This window comes from Solanum dulcamara, chromosome 10, assembly GCF_947179165.1.
Source record: "Solanum dulcamara chromosome 10, daSolDulc1.2, whole genome shotgun sequence".
Classification (NCBI taxonomy): Eukaryota; Viridiplantae; Streptophyta; class Magnoliopsida; order Solanales; family Solanaceae; genus Solanum; species Solanum dulcamara.
This window is the reverse complement of record NC_077246.1, coordinates 70252436-70277478: the sequence shown is the minus strand read 5'-3', so window position 1 is coordinate 70277478 and position 25043 is coordinate 70252436. Positions and strand designations below refer to the sequence as shown.

General features: G+C 33.6%; 1 protein-coding gene across 4 annotated transcripts; it reads right to left on the bottom strand.

Moving 5' to 3' along the window:
• Positions 1-135: 135 nt before the first annotated feature.
• Positions 136-19567, bottom strand: LOC129871385 (uncharacterized). 4 transcript variants are annotated; one of them, XM_055946291.1, is made up of 7 exons: positions 19384-19567; positions 18326-18422; positions 15749-15818; positions 15496-15673; positions 14615-14712; positions 6938-6982; positions 136-607 (listed from the first exon to the last, which is right to left on the bottom strand). In XM_055946291.1, exons 3-7 carry the CDS (start codon positions 15749-15751, stop codon positions 404-406), a joined length of 528 nt encoding a protein of 175 aa, XP_055802266.1. In that variant the 5' UTR covers positions 15752-15818; positions 18326-18422; positions 19384-19567; the 3' UTR covers positions 136-403. The 4 variants fall into 4 exon arrangements, with proteins under 4 accessions (XP_055802266.1, XP_055802265.1, XP_055802268.1 ...); XM_055946290.1 differs by lacking the exon at positions 15749-15818; XM_055946293.1 differs by lacking the exons at positions 6938-6982; positions 14615-14712; positions 15496-15673; ... (1 more) ...; positions 18326-18422; positions 19384-19567 and adding exons at positions 2615-2676; positions 5337-5498.
• Between the last annotated feature and the right edge of the window lie 5476 nt (positions 19568-25043).

Here is a 25043-nt window from a genome sequence, read left to right as displayed (position 1 = left end):
AAGTTCCGAACTCCTAGAATACTAGCAACAGCTATGGATGGATTGTATGATGAAATCAAATCTTTTCTTCGAAATCTAAAACCCATTTCGTTTCCTTTGATTTTGCTCATTGAGTTTGTGAAATAGCATTAGAAATTGGGGTTATCAAGACTATATGTTATAAAGTTGTTTGCCCTGCTACATCAGCTATTACATTTTCAAAGTCACTCTTGTATAACTATGTTTCACTCATCATGATCACGAACGAATTCAGAGAACTGCATAAATTAAACTAAACAAACAAACATTATTGTTGTAGCACAAGTGAGCCAAAGGTCCTATTGTCTAATTTCACAACTGGCTGCTGCAAAAATGAAAGCTAACAGTTAAAAAAAGATGATTTGGAACAAATTTGGCGTTTGCATCACTTCATCTTTTCTTCCTTGAACAGAACATGACAATTCACACGAGGATCAAACTTTCTAAATTCAAGCTTCGTCTGATTCGTTACAAGTGTTTTGGTCTTCTTCTTCACATAGAAAAATCCAGTTCCAGCAGCTGAAACAAGCCTCACGAATAGAGCGCCAGCCTTCTTCTTGTCACCCATTAGCTTATTTGGTAGAGACAACTGAAAAGAGAATGAAGTTTTAGTTTTCCAAATATATAGAGCTAAATGGCTGAAAAACCAACAAATATCACAGATAAGTTTAAACTTATGAAGAACCTTCAGTTTGGAATGGTAGTTCTCAATGGTTTAGGTTAGGTAGGCTAGCAGTGGCTCGAGGAGCTACTCGAGTGTTGATATAACACCAATAACAACTAATAACTATGCCTCGGTCCCAAACAAGTTGAGGTTGAATACATGAATCCTCACTGACCATGTTACACCATTTAAACTCCATCTATGGCAAATTTTTATGACCGCGAAATCTGTCTAATGCCAATCCTTAGGACCTACCATAAACTTTGGGAACTCGGCATAACAGGCACACCCTTTTACCCTTCACTAAATACTAGGTTTAGCTCGCATGGCATCAATATTATGAAAATACAAATAAAGCTACTTAAAGAGCGTTGATAGCCAGAGAAATTTTACTGCTTGGTCAATTATCGTTTTTCATTCCAAAACATGCAGACCATATATCCAAACATGCACAAAAACATGTTTGAAATCTTCTCTCCTATGACCATATACAAGAACACACACAAAATAACAAAACAACACCAACATTATAACAAAGCTGCTTTCTAGTCCAAAATGAGTTTTCCTCCTTTGCTTTAGGATTGTTCTGTTATTCTGTTAGCCAAAATGCAGGGATTCTCAGAGGAATCCGAGGTTTTGGCAGCAGGACATGAGTTTTACAGAGAAACTCGAGTTGACAGCTATGAAGGATGAAAAGGTAGAAGATGAAGAATAGAATTCAATAGGAAAGTGTACTTGTATATTCAATTGATGATTCAATCTGTAATGACACAATGCTTTTTCTAGAAATGAGAAAGAATCTAACTTGCTAACTGCTTCTAACTAATTCAACAGCCCGTAAACTAACTGCTGATATGTCAAAGCTAACTAACTTGACCAGCTGATTCATTTTTGTGTAACATATTCTTGGTTAGACTTTTATGCCGTGTTAACTAAACATTTCATCCAACACTACACCTCAGCAAAGGTTGATCCAAGATTTAAACTTTATGAGATCTACATTGTAGAACAACAACCTCAAGTTCTAAATTTAATTTCTTGTGCACATTTTCTAGCATATATACCGGATTTGGACCAAAGCTAGTGGATTCTACCGAAGCTATACCCTAAAAGCCTACATACAGCACTATGCCTAAGCGGAGTCAAATCAAGATTTAAACTTTATAAACTCTGCACTGTAGTACAACAACCTCAATTTCTGAACTTACACATTCAGTGAGCATATATACTGGATTTTTTTTTTTGAGATTGAGCATATATACCGCGGATTTGGACCAAAGCTGATTCTACCAAACCTATACCTTAAAAGCCTACATCCAACATTATGCCTAAGCGAAGTCAGATTAAAGACTTGAACTTTATAAGCTCTGCACTGTAGAACAACAACCTCAATTTCTGAACATACACATTTAGTGATCATATATATTGGGTTTAGACCAAAGCTACTGGATTCTATCGAACCTATACCTTAAAAGCCTACATCCAACACTATGCCTAAGAAGAATCAGATTCAAGATTTAAACTTTATAAGCTATGCACGGTAGAACAACAACCTCAAGTTCTAAACTCACACATTTAGTGAATTTCCTAGCATATATGTCACGCCCCGAGAGGGTACCCTAGGGGTGGCCGGCACTCAGAAACCATTTCTGGCTTCCGAGAGAATCACTTGGTCTCATTTCTTATTTATTCATTAGCGGAAGACTTAAGAATACTAATGTGGGCTTGTCATAATCAAAGGAAAAATAGATAATTCTTATAAGAAGTAGTTTCTAAGAAGAACTACTCCGATTACATCATCAGACTCTGTCTATGAAGCCTCTAATACTCTTAGATGGTGCCAATGACATGTCCATGGCTACCTCAAAAGAAACATCACACTCAACAATAATAAAAGGATAAGGAGTTCCTTCGAATACAAGAAGGACTCACCAAATAGCAGAAAAGAAATGATCTTCAACGATGCGCCTGTTGAGGATCTCTAATACCTGTATCTGCATCATAAAACGATGCAGGTCGAATGACGTCAGTACGTGGAATGTACGAGTATGTAAAATGGCAGGAAGGTAAGGATAGATATCAATAAACTCCTCTCAAGAAAACTCATCTCAAAACTCAACATCATCTCAACATGAATATGTAATGCAAGTTTAAAAATATAATAATAAAAACAATAGTAATAAGCAATGCTTACTCAGTTGGGAGTTTCTCTAACCGACAACCATCACTTATGAGCTAGCGATGATACAACGAAGCGATGTCATTGCCACATCCATCCAATACCTTGCCAGGGTAAAGGACATCACCATCTTGGATCCACTCATCAAAGTCCTCTTTTTGGGACTTAAGAGGCATAGCCTCCATCCTACGCTGGCTACGTAGTTCTGGGGTTTGAGTCAATTAAACTCTTACCCAACTCGGTGCTCAATACTACTCCCAAAATATGTGCTCATATTAAACTCATCATCTAGTCTCATTGGACTTTAATTTAAATCATCAAACTCATCTCATTTCATGTTCATTAATCATTATACTTCCATAAAAACATCATTTACATCTCATCAAAACATCTTGCTCAAAATATCATTTTTCTCAAATTCATTCAAATTCAACTCTTTTGCTCTTTCAAAACTCAATAAAATACATATATAGTATTAATTCATATAACTTTCTTTTTATCAATGAAAATAATAAAAACCAACATCTTTACTCAAAACATATGTAAAAATATTCATGAACATCAAATCAATTATGATTCATGGGAAAGTAGCCATGAACAATAATTCCAATAATATGAGAGATAACAATAATAATAATATTAATGCATAAATATATCAAACTCAATAGAAGAAGAATTAATTCATCTAGAATTCAAGATTTGGATAAAACTCAACTATAACTCAATTATAATAAATTTAAATATTGGGCGCATGGACGAACTCAATCCAATGCTATGAAAGCCTTACATACCTTAAATCCGAAGGTTTACTCCGAATTGGAACACTCTTGGACCCCTAGCCTTTTCTTCTCGCCGGAGCGTTTTGTGTACTACCCGGAGTATAAGAATCACCGGAGTAGTATTTTTATACTACTAAAACTAAAACTATATTTGAGAAGAAGTATATAGAGAGAAGAAATGCTTAAGAAAGCTTGATGAATAAAATAAGGAAATAAGGTGGGTATTTATAGGTGGGAAAGAGGGACCTAACAATAAATAAAATAATTTTAAAGAAAAATCTGAAAATTTAATGGAATATATTGATGTCATGGATGATGTTAAATGGAGGACAATTTATGTCATGCATGATGTCAAATGCATCTAGATGTTTCCATGGTAGGTAAGATGAGTTCTTTTTAACAGAATACTCGTTTTCGAAGCTGCGTTTGAATAAGATAAATTCCTTATTAGGATTTGGTGTCTTCATAAGAATTGTAGATATGGAAGTCTAGTTTCATATCGTTCAAGAATCAACCAATTTGGAGCAACCTACAGTGAGATATGGATTTTCTTCTATCAACACTCAATTCCGTCACAGCACTATATCTTGCAAAGATTAATTTATTTGACCTACTTATACTCCGAATTTGAAGTTATGTTCTTCATGAAAGTTGTAGGTAAGGATGTTGTGATGACTCAGAAATTTGAATCACCTAATTTGGACCAATCTATGAAACGTTATGCCCAAAATACAGAGGCTGTATTATTTTTGTCGAGAATTGAAATACCGATATACAATATTTTAGGGGTTGTTACAATATATACCAGATTTGGACAAAAGCTAGTGGATTCAACTTAACCTATACCGTAAAAGCCTACATCCAACACTATGCCTAAGTCAGATTCAAGATTTAAACTTTATAAGTTGTACACTGTAGAACAACAACCTCAAGTTCTAAACTCACACATTTAGTGAATTTCCTAGCATATATACTAGATTTGGACCAAAGCTAGTGGATTCAACTGAACCTATACCGTAAAAGCCTACATCCAACACTATGCCTAAGTGGAGTCAGATTCAAGATTTGAACTTTATAAGCTCTGCACTGTAGAACAACAACCTCAATTTCTGAACTTACACATTTAGTGAGCATATATACTGGGTTTGGACCAAAGCTACTGGATTCTACCAAACCTATACCTTAAAAGCCTACATCCAACACTATGCCTAAGTAGAATCAGATTCAAGAGTTGAACTTTATAAGCTCTGCACTGTCGAACAACAAACTCAATTTCTGAACTTACACATTTAGTGAGCATATATACCGGGTTTGGACCAAAGCTACTAGATTCAACTGAACCTATACCGTAAAAGCCTACATCCAACACTATGCCTAAGCGGAGTCAAATTCAAAATTTGAACTTTATAAGCTCCGCATTGTAGAACAACAACATCAAGTTCTCAACTTACACATTTAGTGAGCATATATACCAGATTTAAACCAAAGCTAGGGTATTCTACCGAACCAATACCCTAAACCTACATCCAAGGGCGGCTCAACCCTAAAGCAGTGGCTCAAAATTACAAAACCCCCCAAAGAACTAAAAAGCCCCAAATTCAGTTCAAATAAACACATCCGAATCACACAGAAAAGAAAGAAATTAATTGGATTAAAGGAAGAAGAAACACAACAGATACATACAATACATACATACCTGGGATTGGGAAGGAAAGATAAAAAGTGACAAACCAAACAAATCCCTTTGATGAAGGCGATGTAAAGTAACCCTGGCTGCAGTTCGAAAAGCACGGGCCCAATATATATTATTTAGAAATTTCTTATGAATAGAATTTTGAGTCAAAATTTTTGATATATTTTTCAAATATTTTAAATTGTTATGTTTTGCATAATTTTCATATGATTACGTTCCAATTTATGGTAAAATTTTGAGAGTTTAAATTTTTTATATTCCTTTCATTCTAGTTTATGTGGTATTTTTTAAAATTTTGAAATTAAAACAAATTTATTTTTTATCGTAAATTTTTTATATATCATTTAAATATTTTGAATTGTCAATTATTTTGAGTTATAGTACTTTTTACGCAATTTACAAATATATAAATTTCATTTTAAAAAAATAAAAGATTTCATGTGTAAATTTCCGATCTAACTTAAACTGTTTGACTCTCGACAAAAAAAAGTGCCATATAAATTAAAATTGAGCAGAGGCGGATCCAGAATTTTGAATCTCTAGATGTCAGGCTAAACTATGCCAAAATCTCCAGCGTAGAGTAAGATAATACTTAAGATTTATTAGCAAATTTGCATACAAAATTTAGACTTGTTTTGTTGGTTCAGTTAATATTTTACTTATGGTAAACCTAAGCTTTAACCACTTGCACCACAAGACTCATTATTTCTAAAGGTGTCATGTGTAATATTTATACTTTCCTTATAAATATATATACAAATTTTGACTCACACATTTAGTGAATTTCCTAGCATATATACCAGATTTGGACCAAAGCTAGTGAATTCCTAGCAAAAATTTTGACTCAAAATTCTATTCATTAAAAATTTCTAAATAATATATATTGGGCCCGTGGTTTTTGAACTGCAGCCAGGATTACTTTACATCGGCCGATTTCCAACATACTTCCCTGAAAACCAGCATGAATTACCACCTCATTAGGTATTTGGGAACAACATTTCACCAATTCAATAACTAAAACTACTGCCATTTCAGACATTCATGTACTCTCCACTCCACAAGGTACCAGACTTGTGAAATCCTCTCATACAAGTTTGGTTGATGTTGTTCTTTTACCTTACTAAATTTTTTCTTTACCTAGACCGGTTTTAAAAGCAGTTCTAAATGTTGTTTTCAGTACATAGTTCTATTACTTGTTTCTCTCACTATTCCTTCATTGTCGTGGGGAGAGGAAAGGGAAGGGGAAGGGAGGGATTACACTTTCAAATACAAAACCCAGTGGCATAATAGAGGAACTCTTTATATCAACCCGAATTATTTGACATAAAGGACATCAAGCCAAATGGCATACCAATGAAACTGTAGATCGAACTCTAAGCTATCATCCATATCATTTATGATTGGTGGTCCTTATTCAAGAAGGTAAAAGCTGATCACATAACTGTGACAGACCCCCACCATATCAAGCTGTCATTTAATATAATGATTATGCTGGTGTAGCTCAAGCAAAATAACTACGACACATTCATATATTGACTAACAGATAACTTATCATTCATTCCCTTAAGTGCTGCAGCAAGGTCTATTGGGCTGGAAAAACTTACAAATCCATATTCACTGGTCTTACCAGTCCGCTTGTCTCTCACAACCTGTCAGCATGCGTTGTAAAAACCCTTTGTTACTGAACCTTGTAAGCTACAACATAAAATTACACAATAAAGTTAGAAGACAGCAAGGTGAATATAAAATACTTCTTAATTTTTTTCTAATCATTTTTTCACGTCAATACGGAAAGAATCAAATTAGTAATACCATCAGCATGATGGATCTCGAAATATAACTAAGCTACACTTCTTTATAACACTTTACTACAATACTACTGCCCTTCTGGCACTAAACAAATTACAATTAGATATGTCCCAAGGAAGAGATAAGTTATCATCACCACCATTATGATCTTCTCAATTAGATGCCACCAAACTAGAGTCTCTTCAGTTAGATGCTAAATGGTCACCATTTTAGATATCCAAAAACTGGCAATATCTGGCCCAATTTTATTGGCTTATGTTACTTCAATTTACACAAATACACACAGTACATACAGAACTAAGTCAGCATGCATGTCTGCACGTACCCCACCAAGAAAGGAAAAGAACACACACAGGCTCACCACACACACAAACATACTGTACGAGGAATATAATATTTGGTCCTACAATAATACTACTAATATGTTCTCTTTAGTTTTTGAAGTTACTGAACTCCAATTTTAAAACAGTAAACAGTGAGAAGTGTCCCTCAAAACTTGATGCATGCAATCACTTTAGGCTTACTCAGACTATCACCAGCAGTAAACTTAGGGGTTGACGAGAACCCAGTAGCTTTTCCCAATATGTATGAAGAAATCCATTAAATATATATATTTAACTGTGAACCCCAGTTATTATTGTATACTATTAGTTTGAGGTTGTCGTAAGAACACGTAAACATCAAATCCTAGATTCCTAGATCCGCCTCAGACTATCAACAGTTTTTGGTGCATTTAGAAGGATTTCTAGCTTTCTAAAGATGCAAGAATGTTTAGGATGTAGAAATACGAAATTTAAAAAAAAGAAAAAGGAAACTTTTAGGGAACAAAAATCTCTCCCTTCATGACCAAAAATACCAATAAAAGTATTGGAAAACAAAACAAATGATCTAACAGAACATACCTTAGCCATGCTAAAGGTTGGAAACCTTGAAAAGGCTTTTGATAAAACCTCATCATTCACCTCATTCCCAAGATCACCACAGAATAGACGATGATCATCTGCAACACCATCCGAACAGTAAGTTATTCCACTATACTATGATTTTGCACCAATTTCTAACAGAAGAAGGCACAAATAATAATGGGAAAACAGGTGCAAACAACATTCATGAAAGGAAGTGACAGCAGAACCAACAGTGAAAGATAATTGAGTAAGATAAATGATATCAGCAGCGGATACAATTACTTGCTAGACCATAACCGTGAAAGTGGACCAATAAAGCATAGTATTCTAACATGTAAGATCTGATAGATTACTTCACAGAGTTTGTCTCCTGTACATTCGTTTTCTAAATACCTCAGGGAAAAGCATAAAAAGAAATGCATTTAGAAGAAAAGACACAAAACACCCCATAACTTAACTAACACAAATTTTTATAGTATATTTAATTGATATTTATCTCAAACTCCCAAGGTAGGGGTAGGGTCTACGTACACTCTACCCTCCTCAGACCCCACTTGTGGCATTACATTGGGTATGTTGTTGTTGTTGTCGTTGTATTTGCTATTCTTACTTTTATCACACGGATGCCTTCCATACACACTTGTCATAGGCTTCTAGTGGTTGATATGTAATCAAGATATGTATTCCAGTTCGATTGATGCCTTAAACTATCCAAGACTATAATAGGAGAGAAATTAGGCTTATAAATAAACAGATTTGAACACTATTGAAGCACAGCCAAGGGGGAAAAAAGGAATAAGAAATTAGGCTTACTCAATGGCCACTCCGCCAGGGTAGAATCTTCCCAACATTTTCGTGCTGCTTTACGAGGTACAGCTCTCTTCTTGGCCTTAGCTTTATGCTCAGTTTCGCTGCTCGCAAGTGCAGCCTTCACATTTTCAAGTACTTCAAGTGTGATTGTTTGTGCATCTCTATGGAATAACTGTTGAGCCTGTCCACAAGAACTAGGTACATTACAAACATGACAAAAGATAGTTTTTTTTTCAAAGCAAGCTCACTAGCTTAACATGACAAAGTTACATAGCACAAAGTCCGGGTGCAAATACTTCTATGGATATTTTCTTTTGTTCTTCTCTGAAAAGGAAAGTAACAAGCTTATAACTAACATCATAATTTGCTCTCCATAACAGTGACATCCAGGCTCGACAAGTTTCATCCGGCACCAGGTAACTCAATCTACCAAGGTTGATGAGAAGAAATCACCTAGTATTGTTGCCTATGGGATTTGAACGTGAAGTCTCACGATTCCGAACCCCCTTTATTGACCACAAAGCCAGGGTACGAGTATCATGAACATAAACACAAATAGAGATTTGAACGTGAGACCTTATGATTCCGAACCTACTTAATTGACTAGTAAGCAAGGGTACGAGTATCATACATGAATAGATATTTGAATGTGAGACCTCATGATATTGAACATATACACAAATAGATGCAGATATACTCTCAACAAGCAAGCACGAAACAATCTCAACAATTTCACGGGAAGTTACTAATCAATTAAATTTTCTATGGACATTAGTGTGACTAACGCAGTTAAAATGAAAGGATTGAAAATCAATTGCAATTTCTCCAGTTGTTAGAATACACGCACAGCAAAATTCAGATATAAAAGCTTATAACATATGTCTTTGCTTTTTTTGAACAAAAAATTTAGAATTTGCTTACTTGCTGAAACTGAGGGAAAGTGTAAACGCCTGGAGTAGGAGCAAAAGCAGGATAGACGGAAGGATAAAGAAGTTGCACGGGCGGAGGAGAAGCGCCTATGTATGGCTGAGGAGGTTGTTGTAGGAGATGAAATGGCATCGGAAAGTATGTGCCGTTAGAGTAGGTGTATTGCGAAGAAGACGACAATGAAGTAGTTGAGCACGTCCAGTGCTTTACGTTGAGCTCTCTGCAACAAGGTTCAACAAAAGATCAGCACTTTGACCATAATATGCTTAAGACTAACACAAACTTTAGAAAGTAATAACATTAATCGTGGCAAAAAAAAAATTAACCAGAGTAAATGGTAACAATTATTCACCGCCTGTATTCCTTTGACAAAGTAAAAGACTCCACATTTACCAAAGGGGTTCAACTCAAGGCCCTGTAGATTTTTAAAAGCCAAACCTCCAGCAACTTTGTGGTGTCTTAAGATGTAAAATTAGAGCTGGAAAATGATAAATTTAATATTTATAATAATTAAGAATATTTTAGTAAATTTATCAGTCATGATACAGTCAAACCAAACAACAAAATTATCATTAAATAATAGCAAACCATACAGTCTATCCAAATATAGTATTATACAGTACAGTACTATACCATACAATATCATACATTGTGGAATCATGGAAACCACCATTCAAACAGAGTGTAAAGGAAGTCTTTTATAATCGAGACATTTACTAATTTTCATTATAGGTTGAAATAATTATATTGTATATCACTAATTAATAATTTCATATAAAATTCTAAGTCAAATACATTTAGACACATTTTTTTTGCTAACAAATACACTGAAATAGGGAGAGAGGTCAGAGAGAACACAAGGGAGACGAATGAAATTTATCTATGTATCTTAGATACATGCGAATCACATATATCTGGTGTGATTCGCATGTATCTCGTATCTCAAATACATAGGAAGGTGGCGAGTGAGGTGGGAGGGTAGCGAGATTTATCTATGTATCCCAGATACATGTGAATCCACTTGAATACAATGTATCTAGAACAAATTACAGAACAAATTACACTTAGTTCTGATCTCATGTATCTCAAACATATAACTGGACACACCAAAATCTAATAAGATTTGTAATTTTATAAACTAGCGTGTATTTAAATAATTAGCTCATAAACTAATGAGATTTTGTAATTTCCCTTCATTATTAATGTATAAATGGGTTAGGACAAATGATGGAGAAAGACGTAAACACAAAAGTCCAAAAGGCTAAATATTCATCCCGGCCTAAGTCCCAACTTCTCAAATTATGTGTAGAGCCTAATTTGGGCGATCAAAATAAATTTCATTAGTTTATGGCCTACTCGAGGTGCGTCCCATCCTAACCCAATTTCCAACTGAATTTATTCCAGCTTGATACTAGTCATGTAAGTGGCTATGCGATCTAGCTTAACCAGTATGTCTTGCAATTCCGCCATAGATGGCCACTGTAGAGCCAGAATAGTGCTCTGATACAGAGATATATCATTCATGCCATTTTCTACTTCTGTTACAAAGATATATTCTATCAAAGAAGAAGGTTTAAAATGCAAAACAGGAAATAATAAGGACAACATAGAGACTAAGTAGCAAGATGAAGATAACTAACTCCAGTTGCCAAAGTACTACTCCAAATGTCTTGTGTACAACTCAATGCGAATTAGAAGCGAGCCTGAAACAACCATCAAACTGTTGGGTTTTGGTCTTTTTCCCTTCCTATGTAGATAAATAAAAGCCCAATTTGGACTAACTCACTCTTTCCCATAAACCCAATTTTTTTATGGTGCATATGTAAAACTTGTAAGTCTTATTTTCAACACACAAACAAGAGAAAGAATAGCAGCCAAAGGAATCAATCTTCAAATCGCGATTCCCGCTTCGTTTCTTTTTTGATTCAGCTGATTTTTGGAAAAATTGTTCCCTTAACTTAATCTTTGATTGGGAACTGACAGAGATGGATTTGGAGCCCTATAGCTCCAGATTTCTGATCATGAACAATAGCTATATTTTTGGTGATTTTACTCATTTCTTCTCTAGTTATTTGGTGTTATTTTGTAGTTGTTGTTACTCATTGTTTTGCACTTCCTTGGTGACCACTTTGGAGAATATTTGTAACTCTTGTTGATTATAGTAGAGCTTTGGCCTTGTGGTTTTTACTCTTCACACCGAAGAGGTTTTCCACATAAATTTGGTATCTTATATTGTTGATTTATGTTTGCTGACTTGTTTGGTTTGGTTGATATACTTGCTGCCCAAATATTATTTATACTTGAATTGGTTTGCCTCATCTTGGTTCAAATAGAAGGAAAAATTTAGATTTGGGTTGTCTTCCGCTATTGCCCTGTCATGCACCTTTGTTTGTACTAGCTTTTTCCAACAAAGTGGTATCAGAGCGTTGATTGTTCATTCGTGCCTTTTTCCACTTCTGTTACAGAGATATATTCAATCAAAGAAGAAGGATTAAAATACAAAACAGGAAAATAATAAGAAAAACATAGGGACTAAGTAACAAGATGATGATAACTAACTTCAGCTGCCAAAGTACTACTCCAAATGCCTTATGTGCAACTCAATGCGCATCTGAAGCGAGCCTGAAACAACCATCAAACTGTTGGGTTTGGTCTTTTTCCCTTCTTATGTGGATAAATAAAAGCCCAATTTAGACTAGCCCACTCTTGCTCATAAGCCCAATTTTTTTATGGTGCATAAGTAAGACTTGTAAGTCTTGTTTTCAGCACACACACAAGAGAAAGAATAGAAGCCAAAGAGAGAAGACAAAATGTAAGAAAAGAGGCAGATTTTCGCACCTCTTTCCAGCCCTATGAGTCATTTTTCAAATCATGATTCCCGCTTCGTTTCTTTTCTAATTGAGCAGATTGTTCCTATCAAGTTAATTTTTGATTGGGAACTGACAGAGATGGATTTGGAGCCCCGTAGCTCCAGATTTCTGGTCGTGAACAGTAGCTGCATTTTTGGTGATTTTATTCCTTTTTTCTCTAGTTCTTTGGTGTTATGTTGTAGTTGTTGTTGTTCATTGTTTGACACTTCTTTGGTGGCCATTTTGGAGAACATTTGTAATTTTTGTTGATTATAGTGGAGCTTTGGCCTTGTGGTCTTTACTCTTCACACCGAAGAGGTTTTCCATGTAAATTTGGTGTCTCATATTGTTGATTTATTCTTGCTTTAACTTATTTGGTTTGATTGATATACTTGCTGCACAAGTATTCCGGACACAAGTTTCTGTACTACCTAAGAAGGTAATCCAGATCATTGAAGCCACTTACAGATCCTTCTTATGGACTGGGGGTACTAAATTATCAAAAAGGGCACTACTTGCCTGGGAAAGAGTATGTTACCCTAGAGCAGCTTAGGGCCGGAAATATCTTAGATGTGTCCACATGGAATAAGGCTGCAATCAGTAAGCTCTTATGGAACATATGCACAAAAAAGGATAAGTTGTGGATAAAGTGGGTCCACTCCTATTATGGGAATAGAGAATTGCTGGTGGACATCCCTAAACAGGCCCCATGGGTCATTCAAAGGATCTTTAAGGCAACCAAATACTTTGCTCAAGCTAGCTATGGTGCTAAGGACATCATAAATATACCTAACTTTTCAATTAAACAGTTCAATTTAAAGCTGAGTGAACAGTTTCAGAAGGTATCATGGAGAAGACTAGTCTGTAACAATGGTGGCCTACCTAGATGGACTTTTATCTTGAGATTGGCTGCACTTGGAAGATTAAACACTAGGGATAGATTAGTTCAGTGCGGTGTCACTACAAATCATGTTTGCCCTCTGTGTGAGAAGGAACCTGAAAGTTTAAATCACTTGTTCTTTGCATGTGAGGTATCTAATGAAGTATGGCAACAGTTGTTGAAGTGAATAGGCATCAGGAAGTCCCCTACTCAATGGTCAGAGGAACTGAAATGGGCTGCAATGCATGCTAAAGAAAGAACCCCACACAAGCTGAGTGTACAGAATGATGTGGCTGCTTCAGTAAATTATATTTGGAGGGAAAGGAATACTCGAGTATTTCAAAGCAAAAGACAAAATACTCAGGCTATGATCAGACTCATCATACAGGACATCAACGCTAGAGCTGCAAAACAAGCTAGACTTACAGCATGGCTGCAAGACTAACTTTTATCCTAGCTAAAACTTAATTGGTGTTGGTATAATTAGGTGCTGGCCACTGCTTCTTTCTTGTTATTAGTTTAAAATGATTCTTAGACAAGATAATTGTGGGGGCTATGTCCAACCGTTTATCTTCTACAATGTTATGTAATGTTCACTTTTGGTAATGAGAAGGATTAGTTACCAGAAAAGAAAAGGAGACCAAGGACCCTAATGTCCCACCAACATGGGACTCAACAGACACCAATCTCCCTAATTAGATGCTCACTGCTTTAGACATCCAAAAATTAGCAATATCTCACACACTTACTATTGGCTTGTGTTCTCTTCATGTCTGCACTCTGCAGTGTACCCCACCGGCCACCCCAAAAGAACACACGCACGCACACTACTATACAACCTTAGGAATACATTTTTTAAATCCTACAATGATACTACTAAAAAGGTATTAAAGTCCAATTTGAAAGCAGTTAAAAGTGAGGAGAAGTCTCTCTCAAAACTAGATGCATGCACACCATTTTCGATGTACCCACACTATCAATAGATGTCTAAGCATGTAGAAGGATTTCTCTCTCCCTTCATGACCAGAAATACTGGTACTCATGTATAACAATCAAAAACATAACCATGTAAAATTATTGGAAAATATAAATGGAACATACCTTAGCCATATTAAAAGTTGGAAACCTTGAAAAGGCTTTTGATGGGACATCATCATTCACCTCATTCCCAAGATCACCACAGAATAGACGGTAATCATCTGTGACACCATCAGAACAGTAACTTAATTTCCACTATACTAGAAGTTGCACCAATTCTAACAATAAAGGCACAAATGAGTAACCATACCATGGCAAACAGGTACAAACAGCCATCACAGAAGGAAGTGACTAAGAGAATCAATAGTAAAGATAATTGGGTAAGAAAATCGACCGGCAGCAAATACAATCACTTGCAAGACCGTAATCGGTAAAAGTGGACCAATAAAGCAGAATACTTAAACATTACTAATTTCAAAAAAAAAGCATAATACTTCAACATCTTATCAGAAAAAAACATAAATACTCAAACATGTAACATCTGATAGATTACTTCGCAGAGTTCTTTTTTGCTAAAAAAAACTTTCAGAAAAGGCAGAGAAAGAAGTGCATTTAGAAAGAGAAGACAGTAAACTCCCCATAATTTAACTAACACAAATTCATATAGTATATTATCACGCATCTATCATCCAGACAAGAAAGTTTTTGCAATAATATTAAGCACTTCAGCCGAAGCTAATAGATGTGGGGTCTTTGAATTCTTCCCAAAATTCCAATTTGTATGGTTGTTGGGTCACTTTGAACCAAATTCATAATGCACAAACCCTTCAGCACGAGGTAATATACTAGTATCCATTTCAATTGATAGCTAAAACTTTGATAACTACAAGAGGAGAGAGAACTAGAGTAATCCCACAAAACCTCAGAATAATAAATAAACAGACTTGAACGGCATGAGGCACAGACAGTCCAGGAAAGAAAAAGAAATAGGAAATAAGGCTTACTCTCGGGCCACTCTGCCAGAGTAGGATCTTCCCAACTCTGTCCTGCTTCCTTACGAGGTACAGCTTTCTTCTTGGCCTCAGCTTTGTGCTCGATTTCGCTGCTCGCAAGTGCAGCTTTCACATTTTCAAGTGCTTCAGGTGTGATCGTTTGTGCATCTCTTTGGAATAACTGTTGAGCCTGCCGCAAGAATTACAACATTACAAACATGAAAAATATAACGTCTTCTTTTTCCAAACAAGCTCGCTAGCTTACCATGACAAAGCTAAAGATGTACAAAGGTCATCTGCAAATGCTCCTATAGAAATTGTCTTCTGTTCTCCTCCTAGAGGAAACTAACAAGCTTATAATTGGCTGTCATGATATCTTATCATGCACATATACACACATATAGAAGCAAATATAATCTCAAGGAGCAAGCTTGTCTGGACACCACCCTTATTTATCTATTTAAAAGAAGAGAAAATTATGCCAAATTCGATTATCGTTTTATCTTGTTATGATAACTATTCAAAATGATTTATGAGGTTGTCTATAGTATTTTTCCTTGATTTTTTCACTTCCATTATTTTTTCCCCTATACTGGACTTTTTTTTTTACTTGAACTGAGGGTCTTTTGGAAACAATGTTTCTACCTCCAAGGTAGGGTAAGATATGCATACACTTGTTATACCCGCCAAATTCTAAAATTTTTTATCCAAATCAACCAGCAAAGGGAGGACATAGATACATTAGTTTATGACCTAATTATGTGCCTTCATTGTAGCTTTCGTATTTACCTTCTGTAGTACATTTTATGCATGTACCTGGCACACATAGATACAGTGACTCTCTCGCTCGACTCTCTCCTATCCCGCTCGTCTTTCTTCTTATGTATTTGGCTTTCAGAATGTAATTGTTATCAAAAATACATGTATCTAGTATCAAAAAATACATGTTGATTTTCTCACTCACCTCTCTTCCTATATATTTGGTATTAAAGATACATGTATCTAGTATCAAAAGATATATATTGACTCTCTTGCTCGCCTCTCTCCTCTCTCCCTCTCTCACCCGCCTCTTTATCTATGTATCTGTATTTCAAAATGTATATGTATCAAATATACATGTATCTAGTATTTTTGATATATTTATGTGACTTGAATCTGAAGGAGTGGTGTATCTGACTTGAATCTGAAAGAGTGGTATATCTAACTTGAAATTTGATACAAAATTATTAATTAGTAAGACAATATCTAATTATTTTTAAACTATGGAGTGGACACTTTGAAGAAATACGCTAAATCCAAAAACAATGAAAATGAGAAGAGCTAAAATATATATTCTTAAAAATTAAGTCATTTCATAAGTAATTTCAGACATGAAGTTTTTAAGAGCCTGTTTGGATAGACTTATTTTAAATAACTTATAACTTGAAAGTTGCTTATAAGTTTAAAAAAAATAAGTATGTACAACCCAATTTATTCTTTTTACTTATAAGTTGAAAATAAGTTACTTAAAATAAGTCCATCCAAATAAATTCAACTATTTATTGGGGCTTATTTAAAGCACAAATTGATTTTAAGTTGGTCAGTCAAATACTCAAAAAACTTGAAAACAGCTTATAAGTAACTTATAAGTCAATCCAAACGGACTCTAACTTTAAATCATGATAATGTCAAACTATACTTCATATTTCACACTTGATGTTGGATTTAACGTGAGTTTGAATTCAATTTAAATTTAGGCAAGAGATCTAAATTTCGATCAAAATAATGAAAGATATTGCTAAAAGTAATATCTGTTGAAAAATACAAGCTTGTAACTTCTTTTAGGCATTAGCTTGATGGTGTTGTTTCTTCATACTCGAATGAATCAATTCGACAACAAATTTGTTTGGCATGATAGAGTCTTCCAAAAAAAAAGGGATAATTAATTTTCAAAAGATAAAGATCCAAGGAAAAATACATTGCAATTATTAGGTGATCAATGGGAATATGATTGACACACTTCTTGCATTTATCAGTTTGGTGAAATATCGGGTGCATGCAAGTTTTTAACCGTTGTTACCTTTCACTAACATGAATATAGTGGAATTGGATAACTTTGTCCATCAAATCTTAAGCTTCATATGACATACGTCTTCGATCTTGCATTTATTAATTTGATATAAACATTAAACCAACATTAGACGTCTTACAAATCTAACGAGATCAAGCTATTTGATGGTTTGGTTTAGTTTATAGCTCTTCGTATACCAACGTCCCAAAATGCACTTCTATTACCAAAATCATATAATAGAATAACTGTGTAAGCAAGACAAAGCTACATTACTTCGAAAAAAATAAGAATGTTACTGTACAAAATAATCTCTGACTTTAACAAAATACTACCCACATCTCTAACACTTGTTGATGAAGTTTCTATGAAGAATGAAATAATAACTAAACTTAGGACATAGCCTGGAACTAAAATAAATAAAAGAACAGCTAAACGGAGTTGCACAGACAAGTATGTCACATACTTCCCTGAAAACAGCATGAATTACAACCTCATTAGGCATCTGGGAGCAACATTACACCAATTCAATAACTAAAACTACTTCCACTTCAGACATTCAAGTAATCTCCAGTACTTTGCAAACACATGAAACCAGACTTACGAAATAATAGAAAGACTCTTTATAACAACCCAAATCATTTGACATGAAAGAAGGGGGACTTCAAGAAACCCACACATGGCATCAGCCAAATGGCATATCAAGGAAATTGTTAGATCCAACTCTAAGCAGATGTAGCTTAAGCACAATAAGAGACCATGACACATTTATGTATTGATTAACAGATAACTTACCATTCATTTCTTTAAGTGTCGCAGCACGGTCTAATGAGTTGGAAAAACTCACAAATCCATATCCCCTGGTCTTACTAGTCCGCTTGTTTCTCACAGCCTGTCAATATGCATTATAGAAACCCTTTGTTACTTAACCTTGTAAGCTACAACGTATCATTACACAATAAAGTTCGAATGAGCAAAGCGAATATACAATACTTCTTAATTTTTCTTCTCCTTTTTTTCCAGGTCAAGGCGGAAAGAATCAAATTAGTAATATCATCAGCATGATGGATCTTGAAATATAACTAAGCTACACCTTATAACACTTTACTACAATACTACTGCACTTTGGGTACTAAACAAATTACAATTAGATATGTCAAAAGGAAGAGGTAAGGTATCACCACCATTACTCTTCTCAATTAGATGCCACCAATCCAGAATCTCGTTAATTAGATACTCACCACTTTAGATATTCAAAAACTGGCAATATCTCGCCCTCATTTTGTTTAGCATGTAAATAATGATTTTATAGAAAATTAGCAGCCTAGCACTCCCTCTTTTATGGGCTTATGTTCTTCAATTTATGTAAATACACAGAGGCACATACAAAACTAAGTCAACATGCATGTCTGCACCCTTGAGTCCTTGAGTGCATGCAAGCAAATCACTTTAGATGCACCTGGACTATCACTAGAAGTGGATCATAAGTTAACTTATTGCCCAGATCATGTATATGTATTAAGAAATTCACTAAATATTTATATATATCTGATTATGAACTCAATTATTATTGTATATTAATTTGAGGTCGTTGAAAGAGTGCAAAACCTTCAAATCACGAATCCGTCCGTGACTATCTAACAGATGTTGGCACATTTAGAAGGATCTCTAGATTTTAGAAGATTCATGAATGTTCAGGATGTAGAAATATGGTATTAAAAAATACTTCTATGGAATAAAAGTCTCTCCCTTCACGACCAAAAATACCAGACTCGTGTATATCAATCAAAGACATAAAAATGTAAAGAGTATTAGAAAACTACCCAAAAAAAAGAAGATCTAACAGAACATACCTTAGCCTTGTTAAAGGTTGGAAACGTTGAAAAGGATTTTGATAGGACATCTTCATTGACCTCATTCCCAAGATTACCACAAAATAGACGATAATCATCTGTGACACCATTCGAACAGTAGGTTATTCCACTATATTAGGATTTGCACCAATTCTAACAGCAAAAGGCATAAACGATAGGAAAACAGGTGCAAACAACACTCATGGCAGGAGAACCAACAGTAAAAGATAATTAAAGGGGGCAGCCCGGTGTACTAAAACTCCCGCTATGCGCAGGATCTGGAGAAGGGCCTGACCACAGTAAAAGATAAATGATATCAACGACACATACACTTTAGCCCTATTGGAGCTGTTCGAAATAAAATGCAAGCTTTACCCTAAGTTGGAGATATATTTTACTACCTACACCTCACTGATTGCAGGATAACTGATAAAGCTCATTCTTTGTAAATGGGGTTCATCAACTGTTTTTGATGAAGTATAAATGAACCATAAACTACATTCATATACCACTTCATAAGAAACCTTTGCCTGAATTCATGAAGAGTAGTACACACAAAACACCAGAATAGGAATAGCTTGTTTGGATGGTTGTTACCTATTGTATTGTATTGTGTTGTTAGTTTAAATACAATGGTTGTTTTGATTGTTTATTGTATCGTATCGTTAAATCCATCATTACCTAACAACGAAAAGTTTGACTTTCTATAATGATCGATTTGGTGTGATCACCAAACCTTCTTTTCTAATAGTTTTACCTGTACCCTACTTTTCTTGTTCGTTTGTCAAACACAATAATGTGATGTAGCATTATGTAACGACGAAAAACATATGCTATTCAAACATTATAATCAAAATAATATAGTACAATACAATATAATACAACACAATATGAAACTATAGGTAACAACCATCTAAAAAAGTTAACAGGAAATTAGACTTACTCTCTGGCCACTCCGACAGGGTAGGATATTGCCAACTTTGTCCTGCCGCCGGCATTGAAGACATTGCAACACCGGTGAAAGAAACAGGGTTTTCCGACAACTAAATTGTGGATTTTGGGGGAATTTGGGAATATTGTAAAGGGAGGGAGATTATGGAATCAATAAATCCCTGCAGAATCATTTTGACCGAATTATATATATTCCGAGGTGAGTTTAACTTAATTGAAATTGAATATTATATACTTTATGTATAATTAAGTTATATTTTAGCTTTTTGAGTGTACATGTAAGCTATATTTTATAGTTAGTATATAATGACTCTTGATAAGTTATATTGTATAGTCAAGTATATTTTTTATGATTTTTGGTTATTTTTTTATCTAAATAAAATATGGTTATATTTATTGTAAAATAATTATTTTATTATATATATATATTTGAAACTAACCCAAAAATATTTAGGATCAGATGTATTTTTTTAAAATATGGATTATACGCCTAAGTTTTAAGAACTAACAAAATCACCTAACTTGACTAATTTACTTGAAACATATAATCAATTCTGCTTTAAAAGAGTAACATTTCGAAATAGATAGTCACATGATGTCATATGTTATATCTCATATACGAGCTAGTACATACTGTCACAAATATTTTTTCACATTATTTGAAAATTTTAAAGTAAGAATTGAAGATAGAGTCGTGTTTGGTTATAATTTTTACAAATAATACTTGGTTGCTCGAATGCACTTTTCCTAAAAATCATGAAATATAATTTGAACATGAAGTATATTTTAATAGGGTCATTTTTATCATAAAATAATAGGATAAAATATGGAAATATATAGCAACTTCAAATTGTATTTGAAATTTTCAAGATCAAAATGCCGACTTTCAAATAAAGTGAAAAAATAATAATAAAAAAAGGAATAATTCTCGTGATCAAGTGGGAGGTAAGTTTTATAGAACAAACAACAACAACATACCCAATATATTCTCATAGAGTGATGTCTAAAGAGGATAGAGTGTACACATACCTTACTCGTTATCTCTATCAAAATATAAGGTAGAAATGTTGTTTCGGATAGATTCCCGATTCAAGACAAAATAGACTAAAGAAAGATGTAATAGAAATACAAGAGACAATAGGTAGTAACAAAACGACAAATAATAGCAGAACAATACTACAACCAAATAATACTACAATTGAACTTGCACGAAATAACAAATATCAACAAAATTGAAGAACAAAAAACTACAAGTATAGCACTACGACTATTAAGGGTGTGTATCGGTCAGTTCGGTTCAGTTTTATATATTATCGATTTGGTGTATCGGTTTTCGATTTTTAAATATGCTAAATCAATAAGAACCCAATAAGATATTTTTTATCGATTTTTGATTGTTAACGGTTCGATTTTTGATTTACCCAATAAAAAAATGGCCATAAAATAAATATATGACATCTCACTTCTTTAACAATTTGGCGCAATGCTACATATCTGATGTTAATCAAATTACAAATATTTACAAACTTACAAAATCTACAATTAGAAACTAAAACAAAAACTAAAGTAGTCCAACAAGACAACTTCAACAGTTGCCAGATCCAGCGAATATTCAGCAAAATTCTGACCAAGTTCCTAATCAAGATAATCAGAAAGCTTAAAAGAAAAAGACAACCACCAGTTTAATTAACTATTACTGTAGCATTTACATTTAATGCCAAAATGCTTTTGAAAATTAGATTTAACTCACTTTCTTATATTTTCAATATTTGTTTATTTGTTCTCAAATTCAATGGACAGATAAGAAATTGTAAAAATGATGAACATATCAAGTTGGACAAATATGAATACATGACACCCACCCCAAATGAACACTGTAAGATGATGACTAAATCAACACGAAATGAACAAAATATAATAAGTCTCGTCTGTTATCAATCCTCATATTTCTATTAAACTATTACCGTATCTGCTCAATACTACTACATGCCACAAACTCTCTAGGAAATATAGACCAACAACTTGATGTAAGACAAGAGTGGCTTATTCAACACCTTAAAAATTAATAGAGAGATACATATATTCCTCCCCAAAATACATGGCAACAACAAACAGTGAAGAAGGAGTAAAGTCTAAGGCGGTAAACTATAAAGTACTAAAATAGTGATATCTGTTGGGTTAATTATTAATTATTAATATTTAATATTTATGAAGGGTTCTTATTGGGTTATCGATTTACCCAATAAGAAAAACTGGAAACCGAACCGTTAATTCGATAACTTTTTTTTTATATACCCATTAAAACCTGTTAACTCAATAACCCATTAGCAAAAATCCAATAATATTTTTTTTGATTCAATTTTTGTACACCCCTAACGACTACTAGTGAGGGCACCAAGACAATGTACTCCTACCTACTAATAACCTTCTATCCTAATTTGCGGGTCCTTTCCACATTCCTAGTTTGTAGCTTCTCTTTTGCATTAGTTTGATGGTGTTGTTTTTTCACCTTCGAAATAATCCATTCGAAATCAAATTATTTTTGCATGAACTTTTCCAATAGAAAATGAATAATTTTAGTTGTAACATTTCAATTTTATAAAAGAAACGTAGAAATGAAATCATGTAGTCGCTTCTAAGACACATATTTGTATTTTAATTTTTAAAATTATTTAATATTTAGCCATTTTGTAAACATATTTAATATTCCATGTTACTACTACGTCTTCTTACTCTTATTTGAATATGACGTTTTGGATTGAATATGTCTAACTTCATACTCAAAGCTGTGAAGTTTGAGCAGTTAAAAAAGTCTAAAGTTACGCTATACTAGAGCTCCAAACTAAACGATTTGAACTTTGAAAGTTCAAATAAATGTTTTGAACTTTAAAACTTTAAACATATGATTGAAATTTCAGATAAATAATCAGAACTTTGAAACTTTAGATCCTAATACGAGACATCAAAGACTTTTTTTAGGGTAAATTTTGACTACTCGTTAAATAACAGTCAAAAAACTACATATGCACTTTTACAAAAAGATACCTTGCACAGAACTTTGGGTCATTTGCACTTTTGGCCTATTTTTGTGCTGGCCCTTTCAAGACAAATAATTTTTTTGCGGAACGTAAGTTTATATTTTCATATCATAATCCTACAAGTTTAGTCGTGTCATTATAGTTGTATTGTTATTGCCTTTTGATTATCACATTATTTTGGTATTGTTATTGTTCTTGTCTTGTAGAATCTGCATTGCTTTTCGTTTTAACTGTTATGCTATATATACATTTTTTTTTCTCTTACTTGGAGCTGATACTTTTGAGCCGAGAGTTTTTCGAAAATAATCTCTCTATCTCTATGAGGTAGTTAGTGGTAAGATCTACATACACTCTATCCTCTCCATACCCCATTTGTACTGAGTATGTTATTAATATCCTACAAGTTATGTTTCACATCCTTAAAGAATTTATGTCATGCCAGACATAAATTTAATCCTTAAGAATAAATTTTTTAAAAATAACCCATATGACAGGTAAATATATTAAGATCGAACCATTTAAAGAATAAATCGTACAATTAAATAGTGAACTTTCACTTTGTTCTCCACTATGCGAAGAAATACTTTAGAATAGTCCAATTGATTTTCATGTTCAAAGCAAGCTCAAGTACCAAATCCCAATTCAATTGGGCTTAAGCCCATAATCAATTTTGAATCTACAAAAAATGTCCTATAAAGTTTTCATCATCCTATTAAACAAGCAAAAACATTGCCCACTTCAGAAAGATATTTTATTATTTACAAATAAAGAATATATCCACATATGCATATATTATATAGTATGCTTTTTATAAAACTTAGAAGTTAGAACCAAAGGTTCCAATTTCAATAAAGCATATACTCTTCTCTCTCTCCCCCTCACAATTTATGCCAATAACCACCGGTAAGAATAATTCATTAATTCTTCATCTTTTAAAAAAATATTTAAATTTTACGAAATGTCTTTTAAGATATTATTTCTTTAAAAAAAAAAATTATTAGTGTATCAAAGATATCTTTTCTGTCAATAAAATTTATGTGTATTTTACTATTTCAGACTCTATTTATAAAATTATATTGAATATATATTATTATTATTAATGTGCGTTCAAAACCACTTATTTTATTCATAAAAAAGGGTTTACACTTCAATTAATTTCTCAACCAAATCCTTAAAACAAGGTTTACACTTATAAAATACAAAGTAAGTTAATACTCAATTAATTTCTCAACCAAATCCTTCTAGTAGTACTTGGAATATCAAAATTCTTTATTACATGAATTATTATTATATTTATATTATAACTATAAAGTAGAGAAATAGTACTAATAAATTAAATACAAAACATTTCACTAAACAAATTGGGCACGTTCAAACGCCAGATCCTTCTCTGAACTCTGCGTATAGCGAAAACTTTAGTGCACCGGACTGCTTTTTTTTTATTATAGAACACAAAAAACATATTGTATAACAAATCTTTTTTAATTTCTAATTTTATTCTATCTACAAGATATAGATAAGATAGATTCTCGTGATTCGACTCTTTTTCAAATTTTACACATATCAAAAACTTTAACGTAACATTACAAGTCTTTATAATCCAACTCATTTCCTAAATCTTATCCATAACGGAAGACTTAATGCATTGATTTGTTCATTTATAATGCTTAG

Bases quoted from the DNA above. Each gene is read 5' to 3' on its own strand.
- LOC129871385 (XM_055946291.1), bottom strand. The intron at 14,713-15,495 runs GTAAGCCTTATT...ATGGTGTCACAG, and splicing joins TCTGGCAGAGTGGCCCGAGA to ATGATTACCGTCTATTCTGT. The intron at 608-6,937 runs GTAAGTTTTTCC...TTCTCTTTTCAG, and splicing joins AGACCAGTGAATATGGATTT to TTGTCTCTACCAAATAAGCT.